This window comes from Babesia bigemina (genome assembly GCF_000981445.1).
Source record: "Babesia bigemina genome assembly Bbig001, chromosome : I".
Taxonomy (NCBI): Eukaryota; Apicomplexa; class Aconoidasida; order Piroplasmida; family Babesiidae; genus Babesia; species Babesia bigemina.
The window spans coordinates 2,172,608-2,199,566 of NC_027216.1; the positions used below are offsets into that span (position 1 = coordinate 2,172,608).

At 52.7% G+C, this 26,959-nt stretch overlaps 15 protein-coding genes across 15 annotated transcripts; 7 read left to right on the forward strand and 8 right to left on the reverse strand.

The window, feature by feature from the left end:
- Nucleotides 1-91: 91 nt before the first annotated feature.
- On the reverse strand, nucleotides 92-2,971 carry BBBOND_0109790 (endonuclease/exonuclease/phosphatase family protein, putative; the record flags this gene model as incomplete). The annotated part of the gene is made up of 1 exon (XM_012911413.1): nucleotides 92-2,971. The coding sequence occupies one exon, from the start codon at nucleotides 2,969-2,971 to the stop codon at nucleotides 92-94; it is 2,880 nt and encodes a 959-aa protein (XP_012766867.1).
- A 1,308-nt stretch (nucleotides 2,972-4,279) lies between these two features.
- BBBOND_0109800 (helicase, putative) lies at nucleotides 4,280-6,271 on the forward strand (the record flags this gene model as incomplete). Its single annotated transcript, XM_012911414.1, has 6 exons — nucleotides 4,280-5,516; nucleotides 5,554-5,713; nucleotides 5,753-5,857; nucleotides 5,894-5,965; nucleotides 6,003-6,123; nucleotides 6,167-6,271. The coding sequence occupies 6 exons, from the start codon at nucleotides 4,280-4,282 to the stop codon at nucleotides 6,269-6,271; spliced, it is 1,800 nt and encodes a 599-aa protein (XP_012766868.1).
- Nucleotides 6,272-6,759: 488 nt separating this feature from the next.
- On the forward strand, nucleotides 6,760-8,004 carry BBBOND_0109810 (PHOSPHATIDYLINOSITOL GLYCAN, putative; the record flags this gene model as incomplete). The annotated part of the gene is made up of 7 exons (XM_012911415.1): nucleotides 6,760-6,983; nucleotides 7,019-7,181; nucleotides 7,217-7,273; nucleotides 7,413-7,509; nucleotides 7,575-7,645; nucleotides 7,681-7,790; nucleotides 7,914-8,004. The coding sequence occupies 7 exons, from the start codon at nucleotides 6,760-6,762 to the stop codon at nucleotides 8,002-8,004; spliced, it is 813 nt and encodes a 270-aa protein (XP_012766869.1).
- Nucleotides 8,005-8,496: 492 nt separating this feature from the next.
- Nucleotides 8,497-9,093, reverse strand: BBBOND_0109820 (hypothetical protein, conserved; the record flags this gene model as incomplete). Its single annotated transcript, XM_012911416.1, has 1 exon — nucleotides 8,497-9,093. The coding sequence occupies one exon, from the start codon at nucleotides 9,091-9,093 to the stop codon at nucleotides 8,497-8,499; it is 597 nt and encodes a 198-aa protein (XP_012766870.1).
- Nucleotides 9,094-9,625: 532 nt separating this feature from the next.
- BBBOND_0109830 (hypothetical protein, conserved) lies at nucleotides 9,626-10,330 on the reverse strand (the record flags this gene model as incomplete). The annotated part of the gene is made up of 1 exon (XM_012911417.1): nucleotides 9,626-10,330. One exon carries the CDS (start codon nucleotides 10,328-10,330, stop codon nucleotides 9,626-9,628), a length of 705 nt encoding a protein of 234 aa, XP_012766871.1.
- An 89-nt stretch (nucleotides 10,331-10,419) lies between these two features.
- Nucleotides 10,420-12,483, reverse strand: BBBOND_0109840 (INOSITOL 5-PHOSPHATASE, putative; the record flags this gene model as incomplete). Its single annotated transcript, XM_012911418.1, has 1 exon — nucleotides 10,420-12,483. The coding sequence occupies one exon, from the start codon at nucleotides 12,481-12,483 to the stop codon at nucleotides 10,420-10,422; it is 2,064 nt and encodes a 687-aa protein (XP_012766872.1).
- Nucleotides 12,484-13,314: 831 nt separating this feature from the next.
- On the forward strand, nucleotides 13,315-14,822 carry BBBOND_0109850 (SNURPORTIN1 (RNUT1 PROTEIN) (RNA, U TRANSPORTER 1), putative; the record flags this gene model as incomplete). Its single annotated transcript, XM_012911419.1, has 4 exons — nucleotides 13,315-14,102; nucleotides 14,184-14,279; nucleotides 14,317-14,571; nucleotides 14,609-14,822. The coding sequence occupies 4 exons, from the start codon at nucleotides 13,315-13,317 to the stop codon at nucleotides 14,820-14,822; spliced, it is 1,353 nt and encodes a 450-aa protein (XP_012766873.1).
- Nucleotides 14,823-14,833: 11 nt separating this feature from the next.
- Nucleotides 14,834-15,127, reverse strand: BBBOND_0109860 (acylphosphatase, putative; the record flags this gene model as incomplete). Its single annotated transcript, XM_012911420.1, has 1 exon — nucleotides 14,834-15,127. One exon carries the CDS (start codon nucleotides 15,125-15,127, stop codon nucleotides 14,834-14,836), a length of 294 nt encoding a protein of 97 aa, XP_012766874.1.
- A 2,099-nt stretch (nucleotides 15,128-17,226) lies between these two features.
- On the forward strand, nucleotides 17,227-17,745 carry BBBOND_0109870 (tyrosine phosphatase, putative; the record flags this gene model as incomplete). Its single annotated transcript, XM_012911421.1, has 1 exon — nucleotides 17,227-17,745. One exon carries the CDS (start codon nucleotides 17,227-17,229, stop codon nucleotides 17,743-17,745), a length of 519 nt encoding a protein of 172 aa, XP_012766875.1.
- Nucleotides 17,746-19,701: 1,956 nt separating this feature from the next.
- On the reverse strand, nucleotides 19,702-20,460 carry BBBOND_0109880 (hypothetical protein; the record flags this gene model as incomplete). The annotated part of the gene is made up of 1 exon (XM_012911422.1): nucleotides 19,702-20,460. The coding sequence occupies one exon, from the start codon at nucleotides 20,458-20,460 to the stop codon at nucleotides 19,702-19,704; it is 759 nt and encodes a 252-aa protein (XP_012766876.1).
- Nucleotides 20,461-22,031: 1,571 nt separating this feature from the next.
- On the forward strand, nucleotides 22,032-22,409 carry BBBOND_0109890 (hypothetical protein; the record flags this gene model as incomplete). Its single annotated transcript, XM_012911423.1, has 2 exons — nucleotides 22,032-22,036; nucleotides 22,172-22,409. 2 exons carry the CDS (start codon nucleotides 22,032-22,034, stop codon nucleotides 22,407-22,409), a joined length of 243 nt encoding a protein of 80 aa, XP_012766877.1.
- A 532-nt stretch (nucleotides 22,410-22,941) lies between these two features.
- On the reverse strand, nucleotides 22,942-23,289 carry BBBOND_0109900 (hypothetical protein; the record flags this gene model as incomplete). The annotated part of the gene is made up of 4 exons (XM_012911424.1): nucleotides 22,942-23,002; nucleotides 23,036-23,076; nucleotides 23,127-23,151; nucleotides 23,210-23,289. 4 exons carry the CDS (start codon nucleotides 23,287-23,289, stop codon nucleotides 22,942-22,944), a joined length of 207 nt encoding a protein of 68 aa, XP_012766878.1.
- Nucleotides 23,290-23,753: 464 nt separating this feature from the next.
- On the reverse strand, nucleotides 23,754-24,445 carry BBBOND_0109910 (hypothetical protein; the record flags this gene model as incomplete). The annotated part of the gene is made up of 4 exons (XM_012911425.1): nucleotides 23,754-23,807; nucleotides 23,876-24,182; nucleotides 24,292-24,333; nucleotides 24,408-24,445. 4 exons carry the CDS (start codon nucleotides 24,443-24,445, stop codon nucleotides 23,754-23,756), a joined length of 441 nt encoding a protein of 146 aa, XP_012766879.1.
- A 518-nt stretch (nucleotides 24,446-24,963) lies between these two features.
- On the forward strand, nucleotides 24,964-25,821 carry BBBOND_0109920 (hypothetical protein; the record flags this gene model as incomplete). Its single annotated transcript, XM_012911426.1, has 4 exons — nucleotides 24,964-25,083; nucleotides 25,141-25,245; nucleotides 25,439-25,510; nucleotides 25,663-25,821. 4 exons carry the CDS (start codon nucleotides 24,964-24,966, stop codon nucleotides 25,819-25,821), a joined length of 456 nt encoding a protein of 151 aa, XP_012766880.1.
- A 53-nt stretch (nucleotides 25,822-25,874) lies between these two features.
- BBBOND_0109930 (hypothetical protein) lies at nucleotides 25,875-26,759 on the forward strand (the record flags this gene model as incomplete). The annotated part of the gene is made up of 4 exons (XM_012911427.1): nucleotides 25,875-25,963; nucleotides 26,018-26,120; nucleotides 26,511-26,527; nucleotides 26,681-26,759. The coding sequence occupies 4 exons, from the start codon at nucleotides 25,875-25,877 to the stop codon at nucleotides 26,757-26,759; spliced, it is 288 nt and encodes a 95-aa protein (XP_012766881.1).
- Between the last annotated feature and the right edge of the window lie 200 nt (nucleotides 26,760-26,959).

A 26,959-nucleotide genomic window follows, 5' to 3' on the forward strand; every position in this document is an offset into this window, starting at 1 on the left:
CGCGGTAGTGCGCGGAATCGGAATGCGCCCAGCTTTTTTGCCAGGCAAGCACGGTGATGGTCGGAGGGCGGTCTCGCGCCGCACGCGGCGCTCACAGGTCGATCAGCGGCGAGTCCTCCTCGGGCTCCGGGGCCTTCTGCGCCTCAAGCACGAACAGCGCGGAGACCGCCTTGTGGTCGCTGGAGATCATCAGGTTGTGGCGGCGGTACAACAGGCAGTGCACCCGCTGGTCGCGGGTCGGCAGGCCCGCGCCGCCGTACAAAATGCGATCGCACCACGCGGGAGTGCGCTTCGCGTCGTAGAAGTCGGTGCCCTTCTTGAACTTGTACGTGGGGTCGAAGTTTATGGGCGCCTCCTGGAGGCGGCTCACGAACGGCAGCTGGTTCTTCACGTCGGACACGAACTCGTCGTAACGCAGCAGCTGGTCCAGGCCGCCGCCGTAAATGTGACGGAAGATGTCCGCAGTGGTGTACCGGTCGTCGACCACGACCTGGAAATTAAAGTCGCCGGCGAAAATGAACAGGTCGGAGTCGAACAGCACCCGGGGCGCGTGCTCGTGGAACACGTTCCGCATCACGCCGTCCAGCTCCTGGATGCGCACGCGGGTGGGGAGCTTCCCGGAGTTTATGTGCACGTCCACCAACGTCACCTGGTGGCCGCCGATGGAGAACCGCATGCCGACGGCGCCCTTGTTGCCGACGCTGCCGCTGAACCCGGTCTTCACCGCAGTCGTCTCGATGTTCTTCACCGACGGGGCCAGACGGTAGCTCACGAACACGGTCATGTACAGCCCGACCATGGAGCACGACTTCAGGTGCACGAATTTCACGCCGCGGCCCCGGTAGAGCTCCCCGAGGGCGCGCAGGATCTTGCCGTTGAACAGCATCTCCTTGTTCTCCTCGGTACGGCCGCTCAGCACGTTCAGCACGGACAGCTCCACAAACTCCTGGAGGAAAAACACAAACACCTCGGCGCCATTCTCCGCGCCGGACGCCATCCAATCGTGGATGTTGTCCTGGTTCGACAACGCGGCGCCGTTCATGTTCCACGTGCCGCACCAGATCACCAGGTTGCCGAGGCTTGCCGGCTGCGACGGCTGCGGCTCGGGCACGGTTATTTCGGTATCAACCGCTCTGGGCGAGTCCTTGGAACCGCCGGCGTTGTTCAGGATCAGGTTCAGGCACGCCTGCCGCGCCTCGTCGGAGAACACGATGCTGCACGCCCGGGTGACCATCGTCTTCGTGTAGTGGAAGAACGCCCCGTAAGACTGGCGGCCCTCGCGGATGTGCTGCGAGTAAATCGACTCAGTGCCCGCGTGGATCAGGCTGATGGCGTCGCCGTGCGAGCACCACATGTCGCGGAACTGGCGCAGCGAGCCGCTGAAGTCGTTATCGCCGTCCTCGGTGTATTCGTACATGTTGGTCAGCCCGTGCGGGTCGAGCATGTCGGCCAGCCACACCCACGCCACCATCAGCTGCATGGCGTTCGTGCGGTCGAGGCAGTCCAGGCAGTTGACGCGGAACACGCCGCGCTGCGTGTGCTCGACCACGCCCTTGCTCACGGCCACGTCGTCCTTCACAGACATGATGGAGCCGTCGAAGTAGCCCATGCTACGCAGCTTGCCCATCAGCTTCGTGTTCACAAACGCCAGCAGCTCCGGCACCACGGCGCTCTTCTTCACCTTCTCGTTGTAGTTGTACTTGATGAGCTGGATGGGCATGCTGCTGAACGTCTGCATCAGGTGCTCCAACGCCTGCACCAAAAAGATCTCGCTGGCCTTCACGTCGAGCAGCGACAAAATCCAGATGAACACGTTGTCACCGTACAGGTCCCTGAGGTCCTTGTGGTGCAGCAAAAACGCCTGCTCGCTCTCGTTTATAGGCCGCGTGAAGTAGGCCGGCGTGAAGATGTTGCGCTGGCCCCAAAACACGGGCACGGAGCCGCGGCACTGCACGAAACTCTTCCACGGGCCGCCGTCCACACGCAGCCTGGTCTCGCTCTCCACGAAGTTGCCCACGTGGCCCTCGCTGTCAATGCCGCGCGCGTTCAGACGCGTGCCCGCGCGGTACACGCTGCGGCGACCGATAAGCAGCACCTCCACGCGCTTGCCGTGCCAGCTCTGTTGGCAGTAGCCCACGTAACCCTGCATCAGCACCGTGAGCCAGTGAGGGGGGATGTTGTGAGCCATGCCCTGGCTCCAGTTGAACATCGGGTCGGCCAGCTCGTACAGCGTCTTCGACTGCTCGTCCGCGTCGGGGAAGCCGTCGTACAGGCCGTTGGGAGACGACGCGAGCCTCCCGGAAAACTCAGCAGGGAACCTCCTCGGACGCAGGGGGAGCATGTCCCGCTCCCACTGGCGCTGCAGCGAGTGCGTCAGGTCGGCGGCGCGCGAGTAGTAGTGCCCGGTCGTCAGCAGCCGGTTGAGGTCCCCGATGATCCCCGCGTTGATGTCGATCACGGGGTAAACACAACCCGGGTCGCGCGACGCCGGGTTGCCGTTCTTGGAGTTGTCAAACTGCGCCTTCTGCCAGTCCACAGTATCGTCGCCCAGCAGCACCGGGTCGTCGTAACGGCCGATCGGCATGCCGCCATTGTCACGCGGCACGTCGATGGGGAACATGTGCACAGTCTTGACGCTGAAGATCGGCGACGACCGGCAGTCGACCGCTGTCGCCTGGTCAAACGACACATTGGCAACCGGCTCAGACCGCACCACAGTGTTCAGGTACAGCGAACCGTTGATGTTGATGATGCCCAAAATGGCATCGGCGCTGCACTCCGACACCGGAGACTCGTCCGTCAGGGGATCCGCAGACTCTGTCACCGCGGCGCTTGGACGCTCGATCCACAGCGACGTGGACTCAGGCGCGTGGGCGTACCTGCAGCCATCGTCGCCCTTGAAGGAAACCTGGTACCACCCGGAGTACTCCCTGATCACGTAACCGTAGCGCGCGGGCGCAGGTAACGCCATCGCAACAACGAGATGCAGCAAAAGCGCTGCGATCAAAGCACTCATGCAGGATTCCGGCGTGGAAGCGCTCTAGCTCCAATCCACGACCTCTTGCGCAACTAACACCTTACCATCCATGGGTCTCACGGGACGATATCAGATGGAACGGCAATTAGTGCCGCCGATGGCGAATCCTGACTTATCAAAATGACGCCCAAACTCACATCGCGTACGCGATCGGTGAGTCGGATCTGCTACTGCGGAAAACCACCGCTCGACATGTTAACACATCACCACACTTAGGGCGCGCTACATCGGCGTAAGGATTACGTATTTTGTGTCGCGCTTAGAAAATACAACCCAAAAACAGCAAGTGATATTTAAAATCTGCATGAAAGATCTGTAGCGCTTCTCACTCATACTTCGGCGACTCAGGGGACCTTCGCGCTGTATACGCTGTCGTGTTGGCGCCCAGCCTATTACCCAGCAGCGGATTTAAACCGCTCAGCAGATTAAAACTAACTCTAATATCACGTGCTACGGCGCGGATTGGCGCCTCGCTGCCCAGGGGCGGCGTCACCCGGTCCCATAGACGGCCTTCCAGCCTCATGGTAAGCCGGAACTAGACAACTGAACAAACGCAGCTTTATAGGTTACACCTGTAGCGTCACAATGCTGTATATAGCGCATCACTTAGGCCTGTCTACGGCGCCAGGCGATGCTCCGAAGGTGACGCACAGCGCCCTGGCAGGGCGTTGTCGCGCTAGCGCTGGATTTGTGTAGCGGGATCGCGTAAGGCCGTATGCGTACGGATCAGGGAAGCTTTGTCGTCGGTGAAACCTATTTGGGTCGTTGTCGCCTGTCTGTTGAGTTGCCATGGCTCCGTTGGAGGTTGCGAGCTCTTTGGCTTGCGTATTAGGCGTTGTCAAACGCTATGCGCGGTGGAGTGGGGGTGTCAAGTTGCTGGAACGTGGTAATAGGCTGGCGGCGTGCAATGTGGAGGGTAGAGCGTTGCAGCGGTCGGCGGCCCGCAGTGACGTTGCATGGCGGTGCTCGACTATGCGTGCCAGACTCCGCGAAAAAACAGCGTACAACGGCACGGCATCACATGAAAGTGCGCAATGTCAGCCAATGCGTTCGAATACGCCACGCCGTGCTGCGGTGACGGGTGCGAGGCGGGCGTTGGAACAAGGTGTGCCCGGTCTGGTTGTATGCCGACGGGGGTACGCATCCGCAGCAAGACCGGCTAATGCGGCGACCCACACCGCCGACGAGTCGGCGCGTATATTTCGTTCGGAAGAAACGAGGCACATGCAGCGCAAACTCAAGATGGCAGAGCTTGACGAGTTCCAGAAACGGGTAATCATGTGGGTCCAAGGGGCGGTTAAGTGCTCAGACGGGTCCGTTAGGCAGTATTCGCGGAATTCGCGCATCCACGGCGACGTGGTGGGGAGCGCGTATGGCAATGTTGCGTTGATGGTGGGGGGCGCGAAAACGGGTAAGACCTCTACCTACCTCCTGGCACTCGCCGACCTCGTCAACGTGGAGCGATACGGATCGGATGAAACGGGGCCGCAGAGGGACGAATATCGCAACAAAACCATACTTAACAGGTCACTGAAACCGTGTAGGTCCCCAGCCAAGCCAGACGTGCCCAAGATACGCGGACTGCCCAAGTTCGACTGGGACTCATTGATGGTGCCCTTGGCCATAGTGCTGGTGCCAAGCAGGGAAATCGGGTCGAAGATATTCGAAACGTGCTGCCAGATGAACCTCAGGGCGAGGCTCTTTGCAGGCGGCTTGGGCTACAAAAAGCAGTCGTCCTTCACGGCCGGGCACGCAGCAACCGGGCGCAAGAAGCAAAGTGACAACGTGGACCTTATAGTGTCCACGCCGGAGATGCTGCTGCGGGTCATACACGGCGTGTTCGAGGACGCGCGCATCGACATAAGGTACCTGCGCTTTCTGGTGATGGAGGAGGCGGACATACTCTGCGAGGGGTTCTACCTGGAACAGCTCAACGAGGTGCTAAACATGATACATTCAACCGAGCTTCGCACGCTATGCGTCACGGCAACGAAGACGGACGCTTTGATGAACCACATACTGCACGCGCACCTGGATGGCGATGCGGACGGGTTGGCGCGGGTCACAATAGCGCACCCGGGGAGCCACACGGTGGCCAAGAACGTGCAACAGGTCTTCACGGCGATTGCGCAAAGCGACCCCCTGGACCGACTCATCGAAACCCTGGAGGAGCTCGACATCAGGGCGCGGCGCGACGGCCGCCAGACCGTGGTCTACTGCAACACCGTCAAGTGCTGCAAGTTCCTGGAGCACGCGCTCAGGGAACGGGGGTACAACGCCGCGTCGCTGCACGGGGAGATGGGGTACGAGCAGCGCAGCAAGAGCGTCAAGGAATTCGGGACGCAAAGCAACATCCTCGTGGCCACCAACGTCGCTAGCAGGGGCGCCCTCAGCTGCCACGTTGATCACGTCATATCGTTCGACTTCCCAAGGAACGTCACCGATTACCTACACAGAACGGCCGGAGTGGCGCACAACGGTACGGCACTGCAGGCAACGCTCTCACGCGACTGCAGGCACGGTCAACACCTTCTTCGCGAAGAAGCACCTGCCGGTGCTCAAGAACATACAGCGGCTCAACACGCCCGAACATCGCATCGAGTACCGAAACGTGAGCGCTAGGGTGGCCAGGGTGCTACAGCTGCAGCTCGAGTGGGATGCCAAGCTTGCGCTAAGGTGGGACGGTGACGCTCAACCGCTTACACGGGCATGCAGGAACCGGAAACTGAAGAAGGGGGGCAGGAAGGCGCTCAAACTGCCGCCCAGGCGTAATATACTCTCACCGGTCAACAAGAAGGCGATGAAGCGATTCTACCTGAGGTGAGCATCAGCACGTCAAGCCATAACCTCGCCCAGGGAGAAGGCGGTGAAGAAGGTGCAGTTCCTGCAGAAGCGCGGGATGCTACGCAAGGGGTACGGGCTGCCCAGGTAAGGAATCCTACAAGGTTACACACGGCCGACGCAGGTGGCCGGACCGCGCAGTGGAGGCCAGCGACAGCCAGGAGTTCGTGCGAATGCAGCGCTCCGCGGACGGATTCCTACAGGTCATACCGAAAAGACGCTCCAGGGTTCCACGGGTTTCACAGGTACGCGAAATGTGCGACCGAATCGCCTTCATGGTTGCCGCAGGAAGGCGCGTACGACGACGATGCCGTGCCCATAGAAGGCGCGCCCTCTTACGAGCAGGAGACAAGCGACAAGCCTCGCAAACACCACCGTAACATCAAATTCTAACTAAGTAGTGACACTTGTGCACATCGCAACTGCGTCACCGCGCGGAGCCCGAGGGAGACGCCGATCAGTCGCTGCCGATCACACACCGATGATGTGAACTATGATTTCCCTCTTAAAGGCTTCATCGGCGCAGCGGTGTGTGCTCCTGGCGGCGTATTCGGCTGGGCGGAGAGCGGCCGTGACCGGCGCGGTGAAGGCTGCCGAAAGGCCGAATCTTGTCTTTAGCAAAGGATCGTATAGAAGCGACACAGCATACTTGATCGGAAGTCCCGTCTGGACGCGTGTCTGGCGTAACAGCCTGTTTGACCGTATCTCAATAGTCGGTGCGCCGAACGGTGAAACGACGTACCAGCTGCCCAGCCTATCGCCGACGTGCTACGCGGACGTGGCGCGGGTTGTTTACAGCTGCAGGAACAAGAGGACTAAGCTCGCAATCAAGAAGAGGCGGAAGCGCATGGGCGAACGGATCAGCCTGAGGTACCGCTAGCATGGAGCCCAGGCCGCGCTGGAAGCGCATCACGTATAAGCGGCAGCCGTACCCCGCCAACTACGTCAGCGATGACTTCCTGCGCGGGCTCAGCGAAAACGTCTGCAACAACTACACGCTCAAGGATGTCTGCCCCAAGACCATGATGCTCACGCAGCACTGCAGCACCATGCTGATCATGGGACACATGTTCATGCTGGTCAAGGACGACGCCATACCGTTACAGTGGGTGGTGCGCGCTACCACGACACAGTGCACAGATACGTGGAGGTCGCTGCGATGCTGGTGAACCTGCTGTTCTGCGCGCTCATGTACGCGGCAAGCAGGACCAAGATAGGTGAGTGGCACGCATCCCCCGACATAATGCAATCAGACCGGTTCCGACACGTCATATTCGCCTTCGTTGTGCAGTTGGCGCTGCAGGTACGGGAGCAGGCCGTCGAAGAAATTTTGTACAGCTTTTGCAACCGGTTTTCCAGACGCTGACGTCATCGTTCAGCTACGACACGGTATACGTGCTAGCAATCAGTGGGTTGCGAAAAGCAGCGTCTTAAACATCTCAGTGATATCCATCGTAAACATAATAACGCGGGACTATGATTTGGTGTGGGTTACGACGCAACGGCCATATCACGGATTTGCAGGGGACACGAGGAAGATTACGTCAGGGACGTGGATGCGCTGCCCATGAACTGCCTTATTCTGGTGGCCATTCTCGTCTCGTCGCGATTCGGATGCCCGCAGAAGGTTAGTGCGGCAGAAACAGTGAGCAACGGGGTGCAGGCGATCGCATACATGCAACTATACGTGGTGTAGGTCACAGCCAAACCGATGTGACACGGCGCAGAACCTTCTCCGTTCTGCCGCTTCTGCAGCGGTTCCTCATGGTATGAAATGCTTAGTGGAGCACATATGCGGGCAGGAAAGCAAGAGCGTGCCTGTGATATACGGGTCTACCGCAGCAGTTGTGTTGGCCACCTGCAGCTGTCTATACGCCTGCCACCCAGCGCTGGTACCAGTCTATATACTCGGGTAAGCTGATGGTCACAAGGCTTCAGACGCGATCAGAATTATCCTGGTGAATGTCGTGGCTCCGCTCGGATACATATACGCGCAAAAGTACAAACGGTAACCACCAACACACACCAACTCAAGCCGCGCAGCAACGTATCCGGGCGATGGAATCCAGACCAGGTCCCCAAAAATAGGAAACACCATTGCACGGAGCCCGCGTAAGGACCAGTAAATCTAGACCATGACTTCCGACGAATCGAGTCTACCGTGCGTTTAGTAAGTATGCCTCGCCGTAGCCAGTCGCGTGAGCGCCGGCGTCGCTAGATCGGCCGTCCGCCGTAACCTAGACACGGTGCTGAAACGTCTTTGTGTGTGTATATACGGGCGGAGTGTCGTACTAATGTGCGTGCAGCTCCACTCGGGTCACCTTTCCCTCCGAGCGATTCTGTGAACTAGCGCTCAAGGTGCTGCAAACGGAGTCGGGCACAGAAGAGGGCAAGGCTACTGTAGTTTACACGGGCCAGGGCAACACACTCAGCGTGTAAGTGGCCACCAAACATGCCGAACAATATGCACAGGGCCATACAAGCGATCAATTCACGGACACTCAGAGTCAAGGTCAACGCGTTCTACGAGGCGTGCTACCTCGTTTCGTCAATAATAGAGACATTCCCACCGAAGGCGTGAACGAAACCATTTGTTCAAACATTTTTAAAGCGATTTGTTAACTAGGCTCCGACTCCGGCATGGTGGTGTTTATGCTGTTCTTTATCGCCCCCCACTTAGTATGCATCTTGCTAGCGTTTAGCATGAGGTCGTCGTACGCCTGCTTCAGCTGGTACGCCCAGTAGTAAATCACCATCTTGTCCAGAGGCTCGTCAAACCCGATGTCCTGGTAGGCCGGGTTGCCCACCGGCACCTTGAGCAGCTGTTGCGCTGCGCTCCTGTAACGCTGGTGGATGTATTGCATCTTGTAGCTGTGGATCTCGTTGATGACGTCGCGCGCCCACATCTTGTTTATCATCTTGGAGCCTTCGTTGTTCAGCGCGGCATCGTGTGACACCTGATTGAACGAGCTTGCGTTTATCACCTCCAGAAAGTTGTCTTCGACCACCTTGTTCGCGTTGGTCATCATGTTATTCACGTCCACGTCGAAGTAAGACAGGTATTCGTGGTTGGTACTGGCGCCAGTGTACCTGTCATAACCCCAAAAGCCCTTCACGTACATCGGCAGGGTGAAGGCGTATTGCCCTCCAGAGACCATCCGCACGCCAGCCACCAGGCTGCAAACAACCAGGCAAGCCGAAGTAGGCACCCTCATTTGATATTGAGTTGAAGGAACGGTATGCAGGTTCAAAAGCCGATCGGCCACAAGTGACGTCTAAAAAATTCAGCTGACCGATGCCGCAGCAAATAAAATACAAATCGAAAAATAGATACAAACTCATGTGTAATTAAACTCATGCGTGTAAATGATGCGTTGGATCGTAGAATACATGTTTTTCTAACGCGGAAAAGTTTTTCGCCGAGTGGAAAGATCTGGCACCGCCTTTTCCATTATTGGATCAGCGGCATGTTTCGGTTTCTCAGGTACTCCTTCCCATGTAATATAGCGCAGGGTGATGAACTGCGCGGTTATACCCACTTAAAGCTGCAAAGGGCCCAAAACAGCATACGATTACCCACGATGGCGCCATACCACGCATGGCACCTTCCGCCACATACCCCCGAATATGCGCTAGCACAACAACGTTATAAATTGTTATTCAGACTTTATATTATATCTGCTGGTTAGTTATATTCGTATATTATGCTAGCGTCGCAATTTTCGCGCGGCTTAACGGTGCCACCTATTAAAACAATAAGTGGAACCCAAACAAAACAATAGGTCCTCCTGCGATTAGCACCAGCGAAGGGGCGCAGAAGGCGTCGACCAACAGGCTTATCTTTCCAGTGACCTTCACGGACGGGATGTTGTTGATGTTTGCCACCAGGCGCTTCACCTCCGCCGAGAGCTTCAAGGCGCGCTTGGTGCGGTAGCGCCCCAACTTCTCGGATACATCGACGTACACGCAGGCGTTGCAGTACTTCTCGGCGCGAATCTCCACCGTTTGGTGCGGTGGCTCGGTCAGGATGCTGTTAGAGTAACCCAGCAGCAGCCGCTGCGAGAAGTGCAGCATCTTCAGCATGTGAAGGTCAGCCATGGCCGTGTGCGCGCGCACGTAGTCCTTAGCGACGAAGAGGCTCAGTCGGTGTAGCACGCTCGGGTAGACCAGGTCCTGGTTCAGCTCGAGGTATTCCTTGCGCAGACGCATCACGCATTCCGAGAGCTGGTTGGCGTAACCGGTGTAAAACGCCGTCTCGATGACGGGGGCGATCGTCACTTGGGGGAAGTCTTTCACCTTTTCGAGCTGCTTTTCGGGCACCTGGGGCTCCGCTCCTATCCCGTAGTAGTCGGTGGTGCACGCCAGCGTGTTCGGGCGCACCGGACCAAACAGCAGTATGCTGCCGGAAGCGATACGGACGCAGAGCGCAAATAATGCAAGCACGGCATACATCGTGAAATTAACGGACAATATTTTGTGCCGATACGGCATCGACGCGATCTTTGGTTTCTTGAGGGGAAAACACAGACGAGTCAACAGATCTAATACGTTGAACCTAGATTTTTCCTTGGAAGCAGGTGGGCCGAGCTGCGCAGATTCCACAGCACCAAACCGCAGCCCACAGGGGAGTGGTCGCTCGTCATCAGCAGATTCTTCACTTTAGGCTGCGCAGCTGAGTACGTGGCTTCGTCGATCTGCAGGCAGGTCCGCAGCGGAGGCAGCGACCACTTGAGCACGCGATCCGTCCACGACGGAACACGCTCCTTGACATTCCCGCCTTTGTACCACTGAGTTTCGAAGCGGGTGTGGTATTCCGCATCCGCCCAGCCCTCCCGCGAGTAGTCCGCCACGTCCCGGTCGTCGCGCTTCTTATACGTGGGGTAGAAACGGACCACACCCTCCTCGAATTTCATCGCTGAGAACAATGACGCAGAACCTCCGTACAACTCGTCGTGGAAGAGCAGCTCCTGCAGGCGATTCGCGTTCAGTAACGCCAGTGCCTCCTCTGCGGAGACGTTTCTCACGCGGAAGTTGAAGTCGCCAGTCCAAAGCACGTGGTGGAAAACCTCGTCGATGTTCGACCCTGGGCCGCCGTACAGATCGCATAGCTTACGAACGATGTATGTCGCGGCTTTCTCACGCGCACTGTAGCTCGTGGGGAGGTGGCAGCCAACCACGCAGATGACCTGGCCGCACAGGGACATGCGGAAGCTCACGACGCCCTTGCTGCGATTGATTCGGCTGAGCGGAATGGCCTTGGATGCGTCAACTTTTGCCATGCCTGAGTCTAGCAACGACTTGCGCACCCACACGGCGATGCTCGTGCTCTTCGTGTGGAGGAACGCGCCATCGCCATAACCGGACAACTTGTACTCATCAAGCGGCACGCGCACCAGCTCTTCCTTAGACTGACGCTGCAGATACTTGGTGATGGATACAAACATGCTGCACGAAAGCGTCTCCTGCAGTGCTATGATGTACACGTCATAGCCGGCGGGGATCCAGTCCCGCAGAGGCTCCTCGTCATCCACGGTCAGAGGCTTCAGCTGGAATGTTGACTGACGCAATAGCACCGGTATAGCCGGGCAGTCGGTTGGCGTTTTGCCAAGCTTGCTATTCCTCGACAAACGGGCCAGTGCGGGCCTCGGGGAGACGTTCTCAACTTTGGACGATTTGCCCGTGGCACGTGAGCATGGGGAAGGGGCAGTTGAACAATCGGAAGTTGACGCCTCGTGATGATTGCCAAACGTAACAGTTGGTGCCTGGCGAAGCGTCTGCGGAACACCCGACGACGACGCTTCGCACCCCGCAGACACGCCAGTGGCGCCATCGCGGACGCCATTCGGTTTCTCCATGGAGGGTTCCACGCTTACTTCGGGCGAGTCAACTGCGCTGCAGATTTCAGGCGTATCACCGTCGCTGACGGTGGTAACTGCGCCCGGCGAAGCAGCCTTCGCACAACCCTTCAGCCAACTCGACGTGACCTTTTCTGGAGATGAACTGCGGCTGTCGTTGACATCTGCGATTGTGCTCTTGACATCTGAAGGGTGCGGGTCTGGCTGATTTCGGGTGTCGTGGGTGTCACTTCCGCCGGCATCGGTAGCGCCGTCGCCGTGGTCGCGCCCGGGACGGAAAAAAACGTGGCCCAGCCACTGAGATACCGATTCCGCAGTGTGAATCAGACGATCACTCCAGCTCGAGTCTTTTTGTTGGGGCTTTAGGATCACAGACTCCTCCGGTTCCTGGTAGACACAGTTCCAAGTGCCCACAAAAATACGGGCGGGGCGCGCCGAAAGGTCGCGGTAATCGTCTTTATCTGGAGCCTTCAGCTTACGAGCTGTAGATTGCGTCCGGTTCTGCGATTTTGGAGACGCTTCGGCCGGCGCTACCAACGCAACATCGCCGCCGTCGGTCTTCGGAGGCTGGATTCCACCGGCAGACGCCGACGAAAAACCGCGAGCACGGCGATCAGGAACGATTGGCGACGCTCTGCCTTTCGTACGTTTGCTATACTCGGCTATGCGGTCCTTGACCGACACAGGTGTGTATGCCTGTACAGGCGAATCATACCCGTCGCCGTCATTCTTTCCCTCGCCGCTCACCATGTTGTCCGCAACCAACCACCACGCAGCAGATGCTCAAAGCGGTACACGAAACCTACCGCCGGCGCATGTGGCATTTGAAGAATCGAACGTGGCTCCGGCTGCAGCAGTCCTCCTGGCGAGGCGACAATGGCATTGGCAAACCCGTCCTAGGACTATTATACATAGAAGGTTGGAATAATCTAATGGTACATTTTTAATGGATGAGATGAGCACGGAGCCTGCGACAAACAACGATGCCAAACGCGTCCCGCCGCCACATCGGTGTGACGTCCTGCGTGACTAAGTCTGGTCGATCTCAGAACCTCAACACGTCACACCTTAACCCAAAACGCAATCCTAACGCCGGAACGGGTATGGGTCAGGGAGGATTCCACGCGATTTGTCTACCGTGGGATATTTAGCGGGCAACGACGCGACATCGGCGCGCCGACGTGGCTCTCACTATGCCCACAGTACAAGTGCCGTGGTGAGTTGTGATGTAAATAAGAATTGAACAGCAGCATGTGAGCCGCCATTGTGGCTCAAGTTCCCCGCTGACGCCACTGAGCCGGTGCCAGAAGGCCAACCAGGAAAGGCGCTCAACTGGGGGCGAAGAAAAAATTGCTGCTGACAATTGACGTGGAAGCTGCCCTATGGGGGCCCTCGGCACGCCTGGATAGTGCCGGCGTGCTACTTTATAAAAACAACGACATAACAGAGTTTAGCCACGATATAAGAGACAACCCAGCGCCGCGAAGAGCTTCGCGAACGCGCAGCCGGATTGGCGCTGTCCAAAACTTATTGGACATGAACGATTAGTGTCCGTACTAACGGATTCGTCGCCCTGCAAAAATGGTGGAAGAGACGAATCTATCCTACTCTGTAGCACGGCTACAGGAACGCGTGCAAGGCACGCGAAAAATAGACCTAGGCGAAACGGCACGTAGCCGACGCATGTTGTCCCTCCGGGAACTCCGGATGAATGTAGTGGAAGCAAAAAGATCAAATTATTTTAAAAGATTGCAGCAGCTTTTCCCGGTACAGGAGAGTGCCGAGACAGAAATCACTGATATGCAGATTGATGAACACGAACTAGAGCCAGAAATACACGACGAAGATATAAAACTGGACGACATAGGTGAGTTGAAAGCAAAAGAATATTGTGAAGAAGGGGACGATGCAGACGAAGGGCAGCCAGTCGCCAAGGCAGACTCAACAGAAAGACTCTACGCCATTATGGGCCGGGGGGGACCAAGGCGGCACAACCTTTTCCCTATAGATATTGCCAGTGTCTTCACAACACACGAGTTCCTGGTGGCCACTGATACTGAAATAAGGGAGGAGGCGCTGGCGCTGAAAAGGAGCCTGCTGTTCGTTCGCCCAGAGGGCCACAGGGTGCTCGTCAAGGTGAACAACTTCTGGGCCACGGAATACACCAGGGAAGGTCGCGTAAGGCATAGATTTAGTGTTCCATTCACCAAGGGGCCCACTGTACTCGACTGCATCGTGAAGGACTATGACGAGCAAAACAAGATCCCAAATGAGGACCTCACATACTTCGTCATTGACGTTCTGATGTACAATGGCTGCATGATGGCGAACGCGGACACTGAGTGTCGAACGTTTTTCCTCAAAAGCAGGTGAGTTATGCCGTGGTGAAAGCGTGCGTATACTGGTCCATCGGTAGTGTTACGTGCTAAGCATCCCGTCACACTTTACAGGCTCGAGGAATCTGGCGCTATGGAGAGCAGACCCCGTTTCGTCATGGTGGAATACCAAGAGTGCAATCCGATGACGATGAGGGACGCATATTACCGGTAAGTGTAAGTGGACACGCGTGCCATGGATCTACAGAGTTGACAACATCGAGTACGACAGGGACTCGATAGTGTTTGTAGACAAATCAGCGAGCTACGTCGGTGGATACAACCCAAACTGGCTATGCTGGAGGGACGAAAACACGACCAAGTATATCAGAATCAGCAAAAACGGCCTAGCGCCAGCACGGGTAATATGCGACCACAACGACCGGATGCTCAAGACGCTTGACGGCGTTGTTATAGGACAGCTGCCGAAAAAGTACGACTTCGACCGCGACAAAATTACAACGTAAGCAACACTTGTCCCTAGCGTTATCACACCGCAGGATTCTCATCAAAAGCGTGGACATATCGACAATGACGGTGAAAGAATTCAAGCTACCGACAAATGCGTGCCGGTTCGATAAGTTTAATGCCTACCACACTGGGATGGCTGACTCGCTTAGGAAGATTGTTAGACGGTTCATGCTGGACAACCAACTCGACCTCGACTCAGAGGGATCCTACAACCGGTTGGTAGATGCTGTGGCAGCGGCTTAGTGTATGTAATATCACCTGATTATATCAAAGGAATTGTATTCTAAGTCGCCAGACTTCTCCGTCATCTTGAAGTCGCACGACAGGATCTCGGAATTAGGAGATCCAACCTTCTCGAGGAAGTGGCGGAAATCATCCATAGAGGACAAACTGTGTGACTGTCCTTCGCCGCTGACGGTGCCATCAGCCTCGTTCCTCACGAATCCCTTTATCCCTAGCCGGTCGGCTGCTTCTTTCGTGAACTTACGGAAGAAGACGCCCTGAACACGTCCTGAGACCCGGAACTTAGCACAAAACACGGGTGACATGTTGCACACGAGCTGTCAATGTTTTATGTATGTGGCGTGGGCGAGTCTTGGCGAGACTACTAGTTATACGTTTGCCGTCTCACAGCCTGTATTAATGTGTCGCAGATTAGCGGCGCTCCAACGGGTTTCAATCGTCCCCTATGTCAATAAATATCAGCTGTGTTGTTCTTTATTGCCGTGAAGCTAAGCAGCTCGCAAAAATAGGGTGGTATAGACACTACCGGCAGCGTTTGACGTAAAAGGTGTATACGATGTCCCGACGAACAACAGCACGTCGAGTTTTTAACAACCAATACGCATGGGTATCGGATGCCTTATCGTAGCTACGGATAGCTGGTATTAGGCAAGATTGATTGGCTGCGCGCGTCGGAGACGTCACGCGCCGCAAAGCGCCGATTCCGTCGCAATGTGTGTACGAAGCTTTAATTATATTGGCGGCATGACCTTCTTGACTCATATAAAGGGTATTCAGTACCATCTTAGACTCGCCTACCACGCTGCTGGCCAGTCTAAGATCGGCAGCTCGCATAATCAGCAAAACGCAGAGGTGCAGAATGCCACCCCTAACATATGGAACCGCCAAAGCGGAAGGAGGCAATGCGTTTATCGATAACTGTCATGTTTTAGGGGCAGACGTGTCTGCATTACGGCGACGCCGACTACGAACCTTCGCCACAGCACATACCCGCGACACTGGATAATGTGCGTTCCAGATTCGGCACCCACATGCTAATATCGACATTGCCAACTCTTTACCCATATTGCCTGAATGGTACGTAACCGTGGTGCCCAAAAAGGAGTACACAAACGACCACTGATTTCTGGCCGAATCGCGGAGGCACCAAGGGCACCACAATACGTAATACGCGGAGCTAGCACGCGGGAGACTGGCCGTATAACATTCCGTTTTTTAGATCCAACAAATCGCAGCTAAAGCTGTCCGTAACACGGTCTACGTACTTTCTGCGCCGTTTCAAGGTACACCCTGTGACCCTCACCGAACGCTTGCCGATCATCTCAGGTATGTGCTGCTTAAAACACTGGAATATTTTATTTGTGAATTATAACAGTGCCTATGTTAGGAATAACTGTATGTTGACCCATTAAGCTCTCGTATCGCTCCAATGCTGTTGCCTACGGGCGGAGGTGTGTCGAAGGCAGTATTAGGCTAGCGATTTAAACCATCGCGCCGCCCTGAAGCGGCCAGAGCTTTATACGACGTACTTTTTTCATATTAGCTGTTTTTTGTCGGGAATGCTTTTTCATTTTTTTCCCCTCTATTGTTGCACGTTTCATCAGTAACTCATATTTGTTCAGATTACGCAACGTTTGTTGGCTAGGCCGTCATCAAAAGGGATACTTAAGATGCGTTGCTGAACAGTAGGGAATTGCTTACAGGGACCGGAACAAGGATAGGGTTGCACTTACACGCCCATATCCGTAGCTGCTTTATGTCAAGATACGTATACCCGGAAGGGCCACTCTAGAAATGTGAGATCCTATCGGAGACTCCCGCGGCCGCTCTTTTCGAGTTGTCTCGGTATATGTATTGGAATTTGTATATCAACGGCCCAGCCGTATAGTGGACATGTCGGCAATTCTGCCTTAGCCCTTGGGAAAGCGTCCGGGGCCGCAAAGAACGATGTGTTTGGTCGCCCAGGGCTAACGTGATCAGGGCAAAAATTACCCCTGCTCGTAAGAGGTTTTAGAGGAGGTTACGCCGTATTTCAGGCTGCGTTTAGTGCGCATGGATTTAGGGGATCATAGCATAAATCGGCGATAGGAAATTTTTGTAAGAGTTGCATTTTCATTTTTACGATTCTATCCATGCAACTGTTTTTCAGAGATTCTGGTTGCAAAGGTTTGTCTGCTTTTTTTAACTTACGTTCTCGTTGATCGTCTAATCATTGCGATTCTGCAACGGTGAGTATGCAGTGAGCCGATCTTCTGCCGTGCGCCATATTCTTTAATTGGGATTGTGTTAAATCAAACTCCGCAGGCCATATCCGCACTTGCGAGAGTAGTATCTGAACGCTTTCAATTCTGGCTTGAGCCAACATTCTTTTGCCGGGTACAATTTGACATCTCTGTTTGGCAATATGAGGGATTCTCACGGGTCACACAGCTACGTGCTTAACAAGCCGACGAAAATCGAGTTCCACAAGGTCCGCATTTTGATTTTGGATGCACCTAATAACTCGAACGTCGAGCTTTATTTGCACGAGATGTTGGCATTTGGAGTCACCTGCCTCGTACGAACATGCGAAACCAGCTATGACTGTACACCCATCACTGCCGCGAATATTGCTATTAGAGAACTCATATTTAACGACGGAGAGGCTCCTTCGGACGCGATCGTCGCGGAGTGGTTGCAAATCCTTAAAGATGTGGTGGCAAACAATGGTTCAGTAGCGGTTCATTGCGTCGCTGGCCTCGGCAGAGCACCCGTCCTGGCCTGCGTCGCACTAGTGGAATACGGAATGCATCCTTTGGACGCCATTTGCTTCGTTAGAGAACGGAGAAAGGGGGCGATCAACCGCAAGCAACTGGAATACCTGAAGTCGTACAAAACACGCAAAAATTCGCCTTTGTGTTTGAGACTCTGCCCGATGTTTTAAAGTACCTCTTACAAGACACGTTAGAGCTAGAATGGGAATTGGATAAGTGCGTCGTTCTTTGTGCACCTTTAAACCCTTATGGCAGATTCATTGCTCTGAACTAAACACGTTCAGCCGAGAGGAACCAAACTTAACTTAATGTTTGCAAAACCCCATATACCATTCACTTACGTAGTCATGCGATTTATATAACGATTCGTGAGGTTTTTGCGTGAGTGGTTTTGTTTCATGAAGCACTGCGTTACTGTTGGCGCAGGGCGATGTTTGAGGACGAGGCGACCATAACACCATACACAGCCTGAATATTACGACACCAAGTGGTCGGGTGGGCGTATGACAAGTTTGGTAGAGTGGAGGCATGGAGTGCAGGGGGAAATGCTTAAGAACATTGCTGTACCGTATTCCAAAAACCAGACAGCTACATGATCTGAGAATGTACATATTTCCATTAACAATACATAGTTGTTCTATTAAATGCTACGTTGTATACGCTAAACTAATACTGGTCTTTCGGTGGATACCTCTCGTATGGGTTGTATATGTCAGGGAGACTAGTGATATAATCGTGGAGATTGTTTAGGGGCCATATACGCCTCTCCACCATGTAGTGAATGGTGAAAATGATCAATATAATAACAGGTAGGCATCCAAAGAATATTGTTAAGAATTTGATGCTTTGCTGTTGTTTTTCCGCGCAACATGTACATGAACAAAGTGTTCCACCCCGGTTACAGCCGGAACAACCCGGCGCGCAGCACTTTCTACCTCCTACACTTCCACAGCTACATGCTTGAGCCATACTTCCGTCACCTAAATCCAACAATCCTGCTTAGATGAACACCTTGCCTAGAAAATGGTGGCGCGTAAACTCTTCCTATCAGCTACGTTTACCAATTGAAGTAAGACGTCATAAAAAGCCGAACTAATGATGCATCGTTGACAAAATTCGGTGTGTTTTACAAACTGGACGCCCCCCCAACCCATCATCAAAGGATAATTTGTATCTGCATGCGGCTGATGGCGTAGCCATAACCCAGGTGCGCTTAAACCTCACCGCCCGAATAGCTAATCCCAATTTTTTGTCATGAACATACATATATGTGGACCGTATATTAATATGATGGTTAAGGAGTTTTAAACATTACCATTAATGCGATGTGACCCAACTCTTCAGCCATTATTATTATGTTCTCTTGTTATTATTATGCACTACTAGTATTGTGTTCTCTCATTTTATAGTGTGCTATGTGGCTACGTTACTGGAATCCATTATTGGCATTGCGGAACTATTGCCTCACACTACTATTGTAGGCTGCGGGTACGTAGTGTTGTCATCAGTCATAGTTCGCATCACGCCTCTGAACCACGTGCACTGCCTGCTAGCACCGCTTTGCGGAGCTTAGCAATCACACAATTCATAACGGTCTTAAATGCGCAGTTCACAACAGTGAACACGACAATACACTTGCATCCCGGAGCTATGTAATGAAATTCATGAACAAAGGTAACGACTATAAAACATTGAGTTGCTACGTGGTAGTCTACACGTTTCAACGTGATTTGCGCGCATCAGGCGTTATGCATTCCGGCGACGGACCTTACCCACCGCGGCAGTTAATAATAACTAACGTGACGTTTGTGACTGTGAAGCGTGGCTTTTAAGCTGCGGTTCTCCAAGCAGCATCCGTCAGGTATAGGGGCACTGAAGTGTTTTATGCTATAACCACAGCACGTCAAATTGCGTCGTGAGAACAAATCGGGAATGCAAAGAACTATATGTTGGCTTATTTGACGGTAGCAGCAAATTGTATGGCTATTGTATCTACGAAATATGCTGTTACCACATTCTATCTATTTGAAATACATTCCAAGAATTCGTGGCGCCAACTCACTGTGAACCCTTACGGAAATTTGTTGTTTAGCAAGCTGTTTTTACTGATCATTTGCTATATCTGCTTAATAGAATGCCCAAAATCCAGCTAAGTCGTAGAGGATGTCCACTGAATTATCCAAACTGCATAAGGCTTTGCGGACAGCAGCAGCAGACAGATTATCTTTGCAATCCGGCTCTTTGTAATCCAAAGCTTTCAATAGCTTTTCAAAACGCTCGTTAGCATTGATAACCAGCCATTTTTCGGCTGCATCATCGCTTGCATTCCACAAGCATAGTAGACCTGCGTACAGCATCGGTGCAATACCAACCAGAACCATAGCACACGCTTCCGGGTTCTTTGCGCATGACGCATCCCACGTCGCCTCCGAACTGTAAGCCGACTTGTACTCGTCAGGGTTTTTTATATCATCCAAGAACTTCTCAGTACCATGCACAACTTTACCTAGGTTCTCTACCATGTCTTTAAGTTTGACACCCTCCGTCTGTATGATGTTTTCATAATCACTTGCGTAGTATCCCCACTGATGCTTGAACCACATGAAAATAGTTTTATTCATAGGTTCGCTAAATCTCCCCAACAGCCTCTTTACGGACCAGTGGCCCTTCAGCCCCGGTTTCTCTAAGAATTGCTTAGTAATAGGCTTTATCTGCTCGAGAGCTGGTAACACTTTTTTGCCAACAGGCTTGTCTGCGAGCAAATCGTAAAGCGCAGAGCCCATCGCCGCCAAGTTCTTTTCACCATCAGTACCCTTCAAGGCTATCAGCCAGTCAATACCCTCCCTGAGGTTGTGAGGAACATCAGTCAACGAATTGTACACCATTTTGTAAAGCTTCTTTAAGTGAGGCAACCTCTATTAACCGAGGTTTTTTTTGTCTATTTAAAAAGCCGGTGTGCTATCAGCTGTGTACTGATGGCAGGTGCACAAAGCACAGATGCTTTTAATATCTAATGAATGAGTGTTAAATTTGTGTTTATTGTGCTTTTAATTAGCCAAATATTCGTGTTGTAAAGATGTGGCTACCAAGCTGCCCAACTGTAACAAGATCCGTATGATTAACCTGGCATGCAGAACACATGTCATTCTCCTACGTAGATTTCAGAGGGAAGTGACACCTTATGTCGTACAACGTTAATATAGTTGCAACGTCGCATCTGTGTTCGTAATGGTGAGAGGGGTTTCTGAGAGTGTTTGACAAAACCTACGGCGTCTTCCAAGCCTTGGTAGTTACGGATCCGGCAGTCACAATAAGGCACGCAGAAACTCCTTGTACTTTGGTTCGTCATTAGCATAAAAGTTCTTACTTTAATGGGATGCGACGAATTTCCGTATCCGGCGATTCGCGTAGCATGACACATGAACGTTGCGACACGTTTATTTCATTTCCAAAACACATGTTCTCCTAGCTGTGTTCACATTATGCCGCCTAATCCGGTACAAGATCTTCTTGGCAATTAAGATGTCTACACTTAAAGTCTCGTAATTGTAGTTTTTAATATGCATTGATATGGAGATGATGCGTTGGCTGGAGCAGCCACAGAGCTTTAATCGGTGGATGTTCCATCCCGAACCGTGTGATTTCGATGCGGTGTGTTATGCGGCCGCAGTTATCCTTGAATTTTGCAAACGGCTTTCACATGGGCGGCGCTAAGTTGCAATAGATTCTATTCCCACAACGATTGCTTCCGTTAGTGTATGTTAGCCTGACTTTCAACGGAGAGCAACTGATCCGCCTCATTTCACCGCTGTTTTGACGCTATATTTGCAGTTTGAGAGCGTGAAATATGTGCACGACGGTAACCATATATGTGTGAAAGTAACGCGAATGCTGTAATATACGATTACCGGTCGTTATTACTAAATATCCGTGCTACGCTGGGAGGACTTTGGTTTGAACCAGCAGCGGCATGAATCACATGGCCACATAACAGGCATGGCGGACCTTAAAGTCATCAATGGTGTAGGCTACACATTGCTACTCTGCGGTCATTTCTATTGCACCTCTCAGTGATCGTACACGGCTAATCTGCTGATGAGGGGGGCGAATGGTTAATATGAAGTGGGTGGGTAAAGGTATACCAGTCGACATATGCGTATTATCCACCTTAGATAGTTGTGGCAATCTGATCTATTCAAGCACTGTCCTTACAGCAAAGATTTGGCGTGCCATCATTCAGAGGTGATGTTGAATTGGCACGTACGAATATTGCGGATCATTTTGTTACGTCTGGAATACAAAAAGCACTTTTCAAAAAATATGTGTAAATGTGCCCGTATGTTGGCAATATATATGGAGATGTCACTACAAGTCAAATGAACTTAACAGTCAATGCAATCAGATGCGTCAACGTGCTACCATGGTAGTGCCACAGCAGAGGGAGCGGTAAAGTGACATGAAGTAAGTGAGTAAGTGAGTGAGTGAGTGGATAAAGTGAGTGTTAATCACCACTTTGGTCAGGTGGTAGGTCACCTCACTGCTCATGTGATTTGCCATCAACGCAACCATTACGCTGTCTACAACATTAGATGTCAGTTGCCAGTTAGGTGATCAGTGGAATTTGGATGACGATTTCAGCGCTAACAAATTGCTGAGTTTAGCTGTAGAACGCGATGCAGAAGGGTATCTTGCGTACGAGGAAATCGCGGATGTTGCGGCCCACCGGGAAGCGGAAGATGCACAGGTCGAGCAGGATGATGGCGACGATGATGGCAACGATGACGGCGGCGATGGCTTGGGGGGAAGTGGTATTGTCACCTCACCGCTCATGTGATTGGCCATCAACGCAATCACTACTGTCAACAATATTAGATATCAGTTGCCGATAAGGTTATTGTGATCAGCTGCGCAGTAGATACCGCACCCTGTGGAACGGCCGGATGCGGAAGTAGATCATGACGCAGACGACGACGATGACGAGGGCGACGGGGACGATGATGTAAGGGGCGACGGTGGAAGGGGGAGAAGATGTTGAGTCAGAGGGGTTGGCGTAACTGTGTTGATTGACAGCTTGCTGCTGAGCACGAAGGGAGGACGAGTGACCGGGGGACTGTGCATCACTGCAGTTAGTAACTTGTCCACTTGAACACTTCTTTTTACAACACTCACATTTACATGTAGACTCTTTGCCTCTACATTTGGTTTCACAACCGAAAGTGGCGCACTTGTAATTCGAGTCTATGCCTATTGTGCGCATCATGTAGAACTGAAAACAGTCAACGCAATGGCTTTTGCTACTACATGTCGTACAACACCAGGGACAGCAAAAACACTGTTCACGCATTTTACATCCATTATCACAATACCTACAGGAATCCCCCTTTAAATCCCTTCCCATCTTCCCCTTCCCCTCCCACTCCCCTCAACCTGCAAACTATCAATCACTCAAGCAGCACTCACCAACTACAGCACGTGCCACTGCCGCTCCCACTCCCCTCAGCCTGCAGACATATCAATCACTCAAGCAGCACTCACCAACTGCAACACGTACCACTGCCGCGCCCAGTCCCCTCAACCTGCGAACATATCAATCACCTAAGCAACGCACTCACCAACCACTCATGTGTCACGTACCCTAACCCCTGTATCCCCCCGCCAAGGCCACCGACACCCACGCTGCCCAGGATACCATAGCTGCACCTGACGCGACGCATGTACGTAGCACCTAGCAATCAATCATAATCATCATTCACTTGATGTCTGAAATATCGCAGCAGCTCCCGTGAGCGCAGCCCGTACACCGCAGCGACACCGGTCCAGGCGCCACGCTATCCGTGCCATACTACTTGAGTGTGCCGCCTAGATGCCGGCATACGATATTACTAATCGCCGCCGATGGCCACAAATGCCACTCAACTAGGCAGCACATGACAGTCCCGTCTACGCCGATGATGGTACTATGCCTGCCACCCATCCGACTGCTACACCACCTACCATGGCTACCGCAGCTGCCTACTTAAATCACCAATCACCCAGCTTCACAGTGATGAGTTGTCACACTCAACGCACAACTTAGGGCAACAGGCAACCGACACCCTAACGCACCTACCAAATTTGGTTTAGGTTTAGGTTGAGTGTCACATCAGCTGCTTGGTTAGTCAGTAGGTCACTCACTAGGTCAGCGTTTAGTCACCTCACGGCTCATGTAATTAACATCAACGCAATCATTACTCTGTCTAGAACATTAAACGTCAGTTGGCAGTTAGGTGGTTGTGATTAGCTGCGCAGTAGATACCTCACCCTGTGGAACGGCCGGATGCGGAAGTAGATCATGACGCAGATGACGACGATGACGAGGGCGACGGGGGCGATGATGATCGGGAGGACGTTGGCGGAAGATGATGTGGTATGCTGTTGATGGAAGGTCTGACGCTCAGCGCTGGGGAAGGAGGCACCGGGGGCACGGGAGGTGGAAATAGACAGCTCTTGACGGGCGGCAAGTTGTTGACTGGAAGCTTCAGCGCGTTTACGTTGACAACAGTTACACATACAACTGCCAGTGTCACATTCTTCACATCCATCACGATGGCATTCCCCGCTTCCACTACTGCGATCTCGGTAGAACTGGAAACATTTAAAAAAGCATCGTTGACATTTTCCACAACACAAGTAGCAACAGAAACATTCACGCTCAGTACATGGTTTGCCGCACGTACACAGCTCCCCTCTCGACATCTTCCCCTCCCAGTCCCCTCAACCTGCAAACATCAATCACTTAAGCAGCACTCACCAACCTCTCATGAACACGCAACTAAGCAAGCCACTTACCAACCTCTCATTAACACGCAATGCAGCAAGGACACTGGCCATCTACCATCGGCGCCACGGTAGCAGAAAGGCGACCGCCGTCTAAAGCACGGTCAGTCACATCACAACTATGCAGCTATTACAACTGAAGTACAACCAATCTAAAGCATGTTGATACCATCCTGGCCGTGGCATGCAGGTCAACCTGTGCCAGTGGAGCAGTCAACTCCAACCATCAAGGACAGCACAAAGTTGGCGCAGCCGCTTTTGAATGTTATCACGCTTGCTTGCTGAGCAGTTCATGGTTGAGCCACAAAGCGTTGTTAATATGTTTATTGTTCACACCGTTGGCATCTATGTCACGTCACTAAGCCGTTCACTGACCATCTCGCCTATTAGAACCTAAGCCGTCACCTGTCCACAGATCCAATTGTTATCTCGTGCCATAAAATCACCTAACACGTAAGCCGCAGATTCACTTGGCAGAGTAGTTGAAAGACGCCAACCTGGATGACCGACCAGTCACCCAGCTGCACAATCCACCCTGCCACCCACCGCCTTAGAAAGGTCCTCCGTGATCAATGAGCGCGCGCCGCATCAACAGTGTCGTGACTTGTGATAATAGTTCAGCACTTATTTCCGACTTATTTCAACACTTGGCATCTAAGTGCCTGAGTGAAGTGAATGACGGCTTCGGCTGGGTGAGGTGGATTGCACCAGACGGTTGCCGACGTTTTCGACTTAAATCATGATTGCAGGCCATATCATTCATATTTGAGACACAATATACTGGTACCAGTGTATTTATGCCACGTTTAACTAACTCACCCAATGGCTTCGTGTCATGTGTGTTGGGCACATTGGTTAGCCTCAGCCACTCATGAATTCTCATTGACTAGTTCAATCACCAATGTCTCACTGCGCTTAAACAATGCTGTGAGTGCCCTAATCATAGCGCAAAGGAATCGTGTTGGCGCCGCGTTTTCTCACTGTTGTGCCACGTTCCTTTTTGCTACGGTGATAACATCATTTTGATGGTGCCTAAACAATACGCAGTGCATTAGGTTAGGAACACTTTTCTTAAGTTACCGCGACATGAATAAGACACTTTATGCATCCTATGATAACGTATGCTTATGCGTCATACGCTTTTAGGTGCGCCCCAGGTGATCCCCGGTGGGTGGGTACGTCGGAAGGTTCAGAGGCAATGTAAAATGCAACACAGTTCATCGTGCTCGAAATAATCTCGATACATGTGTTGAAAACACGAGTTTCTGCAGGTGCCCCCGAAGGAGTGGATATGGCCCTACTTGTGGAAAGAAAGTGGGAGGCCGGACAACAGGGCCGCCCCAGTTAAGGCCAGGGAACGATACATGCATTGGCCCAGAAAGAAAGCCTCAACACGACGTACCATGGAAAGAGACTCGTGCAGCAGGTGAACGCCGTCATGGATGTGAAATTGAGCCGCGACGTGACGGGGCAAGGACAAACTATGGACTTGGGGACAGGCGTACTAGTAGCCCGCAAGACGGGACTGGAAGCTCTCATCCACGAGGTGAACTGGAGACCCAGAAGGAGATTGTAGTTGCTACGAGTGGAGCCATTTCCTTGTCCAGTGGATGGATGGTGGCGCAGGAGAAAGCTCGAGAGAAGTGACGTGCGTCTCAGCCCTCACCATTTACAATGTGCCACTGTACCGGAGAGGTTGGACGCAGCTGGACAGATTGGCGTATATACGGTATGCAGAATGTAGGGGCGCATATTAACGACACTGTCAAGTTGAAACACAGCTCCGTGAATTATGTATGGCAATCATGAATTCGTAACCGCTCCGGCACGGAGTGTAGGTTGTGTTGTAACAACTCAAAAAGGCTAATAATTGAAATTACAAAACTTTGTAGTATGTCGCCGATAGAGCGGTCTCTGCTTATACGCCTAGACAGGGGACGCCGGTATTGTTGAGATGGGAGTCTCACTTGATTCGCAGCATGCGCCTTGCCACATGCTGTGAGATTGGATATTCATGTCATGGCAGCGTTGGGACATTTGGATTGATGGTCACCCCAGCTCGGGGTGGATGGCATAGTATGGGTGGGGTACAGGCATTTTGTATCTTCAGTTGGCTCAGGGTGTTCGAGGTATAAGGTACGTTGTTCATTGCTGTGCAGGGTTTGTCGAAATGAGTGGGAACGGACAGAAGACTGCTGACTGGAGCTACCTTAGTGGCGCTGCCACCGCAATCGGCGGCTTTATATTATTTCCGGCACTCCTTTTCTTGGTCCTCTATATCTGCTGTAGAGTCCATAACATGAGTCTTGGCGATCTATTCGGCCGCGTGAGCGACGGGTTCCGTGATTCCAAGCCTAAACTCCAATAATCTTGTAGCCTCACTCCGTCCACATAGTATCACTGTAGCCATATCACATCCGGTTTCAATTTGATTATTTGATCCAATCATTAACACGATTGTTATACATCTACTCGCCTACGTTGCGTTAGAAAATCATAGGCCGTACGCGGATGTTATCCCCGCTTCATACTATTGTAGAGCACCATGACACTTTAAGCTATGCGCTA